Below are 5,769 nucleotides of genomic sequence, written 5' to 3' on the forward strand. Positions count from 1 at the left end.
TTATTTTTTTATGTAGAATATACATGAAAGATAATATTAATAATGAAGAATCATTAGAAAATTATGGGCTAAATTTACTGATAATATTATAACTAACTATGTATATAATGATATCTTAATAATTCGTAACACATTATGTATAACAAGTGAAGTGGGAATAAAACAAAACGTAAAATTAGAAAAAAGTTACTGAAAAAAGTAGTAACATAAATAATGTGTGATGGATAACTATGAACTTGACTGAACCAATTTTATAAAACTTGCTATTCATGAAAGCATAAATTCTTGAAAATTTAGTCGTAGATTTTAAAAATAACTTACATTGAAAACCTCATTCATTCCACTAACTCTAGAAGTGATGTTGCATTGCAAATACACCAAAATAGAAAACACAAATAGCACACTACAGGCACATTCAATAGAATTATAATGATAATGAAGCTTTTGCCTCACTTGGTGACAGTGGATGAAATAAGTAAATTAATTAATAGAGGTTGGAGTCGATGGCCATGATGGTTGTAAGGTTCATTGGAGTCATAATGTCAGAAGTTCCGCTGAAGATATCTCTCACAATGAAACCTAGAGCACGTTCAGATGGGTGATAAGGATCCCAAAATGCATACGTGTCACGATTTGGACACAAGTTTGACGCTACAGTGCACAATCCTATCCCATTGAAACGACCTTGACCGCAACACGCTATCTTTGATGTAACAAAACCTGCTCTCACACCAACAATTAAAAATCAGGATACATGGATTATATCTAATTCAAAATACAAACGTATTGAATATAAATACTAAAAAAAGTTATATTTCAAAAATTGTATAATTTAACATCAATATGGTAAGTGTTATTATTATCTAAAAAATTGTATGTATTTTATTATTAAATATGTTACATATTGCATAAAACTCTAAATTTAATTAAAAAACATCTCCTCCCACTACGTTCCTATAGAACTGTGTATAAGTTTTCTTGGTAAAAATATCTTAATGAAAACTTTGACTGTCTAAAATTTATTACATTGGAGGCAATTTTAAAGGGAAAAAAATAGTAAATACAATTTTATAAGTATTTTTTCATTTTTTTAAATTAAAAGGATTAAATATATTTTAGGTTTTTAAACTTGGATATCAAATTAAAATATGTTTTTTGTTTCACATTTTAATATGTTTAATTTAAATGTCAATATAAAATATTTCTTTAACATATTCAAAGAATATAAGATAGTTGGATTAAAAATATTATATTTATTTTGAAAATTTAAGACCAAGTTAAAATATAAACCAATTTTAATTTCCCAGTTTAAAGAGCCTAAATTAAAAAAAATAAAAAATAGTTTTATATGAGTAATAAATGGGCCTTTAATAAAATCTATCGTTTATTATTGAATTTAAACTCCAAACGAATAAAAGTGCACTTAAAGAAATTATGTATAACTTTAATAACTTTATTGTTTTTAATTTGAAGTGGTAGAAGTGATTTAAAGTGGGTGGAAGAGTTAGAAAAGTAATAGGAGTATTTAGTGATAAAAAAATAAAAGTGAAAATAAGGAGTAGATGTTGAGAGACCAAATCTTTGAGGGTTGGTGATGAAGTTCATGTTCATTTGGAAGGCATTGACAGCAACGAAAACGTCAGAGCCAAGTTGAGAGTTGAGATCTCTGGTCATTTGAACCAACAGTGGGTTGAAAATTTGAACAGCTTGTTGTAACTCAGCTACACACTCTCCGTTCCTACTTCTGGTAGCAAGCTGAGCAGGAACACAACCCAATGGACCAGTTCCAGTCACAAGCACCCTTCTACCTCCCAACTCATACAACCTCTGCATTATCATAAATAAATGTACCCATAAAATTAAATCACCCCTTTCGTTGCAAAAATTGGACGAGTCTTAATCAATAGGTTGTGCCCAGGAAAAACAAATGATTAAATAAGAAAAAAGTTTAAATAAAACTAATAACACACATTTTCTTATGAAGCAGCCCGGCAACTCTCAGCTATATGACTTTATTTATTATTTTCTAACTACTCTATTTATTATGTTTTTAGTCACTTACAACTACGTATGTGTTGAAATATTGTTGGTTTCCGAGTTACAATACATACCTAACAAAATTTCAACACTGACACTTTTATAAATCATTAAAAGAATAATAAATATTTAAAATACTTATATATATATATATATATATATATATATATATGAATATTACTGGGATGTTTGACAAAAATTAGTGGTTTGTATGGGAGAATGTTAGAAGCATCATTCTTTTCTAAATTGATTGATAATCGGATAAATGAATTAAGTGGGATAATGTTGACAATTTATCAATTTGAGATATTCAAATTAATTCAATTATTTACATAAATATGATCTATTTAATTAATCAATTTTTAGAATTGTTGTATGAATTATGATACTGAAATCTCACAAATTTTGCAACAATTTATTATAACAATTATTTTTGTAATAAATTTTTCTTATAAATTTCACATGTGTTTTATAATTTGAGTTATCAAATCTGCTCCATTATACCATACACTATATATGTAGAGTTTAGAAGAATGAGAGTTTGAAGATGAAAATCACATTAAACGATTATTGTGATGGTGACGATGGTACAAGGTTAATCCTTATTTTTTTTCCACGGTAGTTTTACGTAAAATAGAAGAGAACAAATTGATTTAAATTAAAAATTATATATTTTATTTCTTTTTAACTGTCTTCTTTCTTAAAATGTCTAGAAAAAAAAAAGGTATCTAGACCGGATTCGTAAGTTCAACAACTTTACATTACTAGTATGTTTTATGTCATGAGGATTTGACTTGCGATTTACAAATATTTCAACTAACTCATTCAATAATTAAAAGTATAAATTTTACCAAAAAAATAAATATATAAAACTATTACAAAAGCATAATTCTATAAAAACTCAACCTAAAACTGTGGAGGTTAATAAGACAAGTATGGTACAAATAGTAATTTCTTCACTTTCTTCACACCTTACCGCTCGATAAATATTTATCTTATACTCATTTTTATATTTGTGCAGGTATTTATTATGTGTGTACTCGTATATTCTTTTAATATCTACGGATACATACGAGTATTTACAATTTTTTAAAAATATTTAACAACATATTTTAACTATAAATTCAAATAAAATATAACACATCACATTCATAAAATTTAAACAAAGTTCAAATAACCTATTTAAATAGAGTTGAATGACAGTTTACAAAACAATATAAATTTGTTTAAACCAATTGATAAAAAATAATTCATTCAAAATTAATATATTAATATTTAATTACGTTTTTTAAATTTAAATTAGATTATAGCAGATATTGGTATCCACATATACAGATAATATGATATCCATATTTGTTCTATTAACATGTAGGTATAAAATACCTTATCTATTATATGTGAATATCCATTTATAATATTTATATAAAATATTCATTTTTTATTAGTTAGGAATTTTGTTCACTAATATTCGTGGGTACCAATTTTTTTATACATGTATTTAGTTTTTGTAGCTGAGAAAGAAGCTCTACTTAAAGAGAACTATGCGAAAGAAAATCTCTATAAACGATCGCTTTCTTCTCCACGCTGCTTCACAGTCATCTCTGATCCCCTTTTAGTTTCTTTAAATATTATACGGAAAATAATAATTTTTACTATATTTCCAACAAAATTATTTTTAATGGAAAGTGAGAGCCTAACTTATCTGAATTAATAAAATTTCACTCGCATTAGTTTTAGTATTTAGCTTTGTAAATAATTAAAACTTATAGGTAAAATACTAAGTTACTTTTTTTTTTCAAAAGATATATAATATTTATGATTAACCAAACAAATTTTAATAATTTCTGGAGATTATGATTTATAATATAAAAAAATCACACATAAAATGTCTTATAAACATAACATAAGTTTAATGTCCTAATTTTTATTCATTAGTAGAAATACTATATGATTATCATCTATGTTTAAAAATTTACTCTATGTATTTCTTTCTTTCCCCCCAAACCTCAAGCAGTTATTATCCCCATCACATGAATTGGTGCAGTTCAATTAATACAGTAACTGAAATATAGGAGACAAGACAGGTAGAAAGTGAAAGGAAAAGAAGACAGTGGAGAGTGCGTATACCATAAGAATTTTTCGATACTCAGAGATTAGGTATCGGCAGTACTGAGGGACAGTGAATTGGCGAGACCTGGCTGACACAGGAGTCAGAAAATAGTTGTTAACGAAGTCGTTGCCGCCAAGCGTCATCAGCACCAGCGCTCCATTCACCACGCGCTGCGCCTGCGCCGCCCCCACCTCCGCACTCAACCGCCCCTGGTACTGCTGGAATAGCGCAAACTGCTGAAACATTCTCAATATCCCCACCTGCACCGTCTCACGCACCTCAATTAATTCTCAATTATGCTTCTAAGCACTAACAATTAATACTTAATTTCGAATTTAACGTGAAGACTCCAATGAACTGCGAATGCCGTGGTTAGGTTAGGGTTAATTTAACTGCATTGATCAATTGACTACTACATGAATGTATAGACCAAGACCGAGAAAAAGAGAAGTGGAATTACGAATTGAAAACCGGTGTCGTTAAGGATTCCTATCCCTGCGGAAGCGAAATTAGCCCCAATCAAGAGCCTCTGTCCGGTTAATTGAGGGCTCAAGTATGGTAACGTTGGTTCGGATCCTATATGCTGGCCTGTGTGTAACAATGTTGGAATTAGTAACTCCATAGAATAACAAATATACATGAAGATGGCGGAATGTGTTATGGAAAGTGAATAGTACTGATTAGGTCGGGGAGGTTGAAGCCGTTGGAGAAGCGACCGGTGGGGCGGTGGGTGGGGTAGTCGATGCCGTAGGGAGGAGAGTCGGCGCGTGCGGTGGTTGGGAGGTAATTGTTGTTGCCACTGTCAACTAGTGAGTCTCCGAAGACGAGGAAAGTGCGAGCACCTTCTGCTGTGTTGGTGGTCGTGAACAGCGTCAGCACCGCGAGGATTAGGGTGATGAAGATGGTTGTGGAAGTTGACATGATTTTGAATGGGTTGTGGGTGATGGTGCATTCGAGGACTGGGGGAGCTGCTCTTATATAAGCCTCTCGTGCCAAGCTGTACTCCGTTATTGCATGAGTGTCGAAATTAAGCAGAGTAAACAGCTAGATTTTAATTATTTCTATTTTTTGGTTTAATATAATGTTTAATTAAAGAGAATATATGTTTTCCTCTCTCTACTTCCAACAACATTCATTAAAAATGCCTTCTAACTTCAAAAAACAAAAAGTTATATACGTGTGTGTATAAGTATATCACAGAATATAAAATAAGGAATTTTTTTTTTATATATTTTCTTACAATTTTTATCTCTATGACCGTTTCTTTATATAATTTTTGTAATGTTTTTACTCTTTTAAACCCTACCAACTTTATTTTTTTTTAATTTTATTATACAAAAGAAACTATCATTAACAAATTCATAAAAATTATTTATTTTATAACTCTCTTTTATAACTTTAAATATTTATTTTCATTTTAATGATTCTTATAATAATTAATTTTCAATTATAGTTTATTGTATATTATTCAAAGAAGAAACTAGAGAGTGTAACACCGCATTTAATTAATAGCGTAATTAACAAAGTGTCACATTAGAATAATATCGTAGCGTAGTCCTGGAGTTTAAACTCACTCCTTACAACGTAGGGCGCACCAAGGTGCCACAGAAAACCAGTCATAA

The 5,769-nt window shown here is 29.6% G+C and overlaps 1 protein-coding gene across 1 annotated transcript; it reads right to left on the reverse strand.

Moving 5' to 3' along the window:
- Positions 1–236: 236 nt before the first annotated feature.
- On the reverse strand, positions 237–5,103 carry LOC114190906 (GDSL-like Lipase/Acylhydrolase superfamily protein). Its single transcript, XM_028079975.2, has 5 exons — positions 4,825–5,103; positions 4,608–4,735; positions 4,165–4,407; positions 1,575–1,827; positions 237–720 (listed from the first exon to the last, which is right to left on the reverse strand). The coding sequence occupies exons 1-5, from the start codon at positions 5,066–5,068 to the stop codon at positions 485–487; spliced, it is 1,104 nt and encodes a 367-aa protein (XP_027935776.1). The 5' UTR covers positions 5,069–5,103; the 3' UTR covers positions 237–484.
- Positions 5,104–5,769: the final 666 nt, after the last annotated feature.

The sequence above is a fragment of the Vigna unguiculata genome, chromosome 7 (genome assembly GCF_037176805.1).
Source record: "Vigna unguiculata cultivar grain cowpea cultivar isolate G323 ecotype 2 chromosome 7, ASM3717680v1, whole genome shotgun sequence".
Classification (NCBI taxonomy): domain Eukaryota; kingdom Viridiplantae; phylum Streptophyta; class Magnoliopsida; order Fabales; family Fabaceae; genus Vigna; species Vigna unguiculata.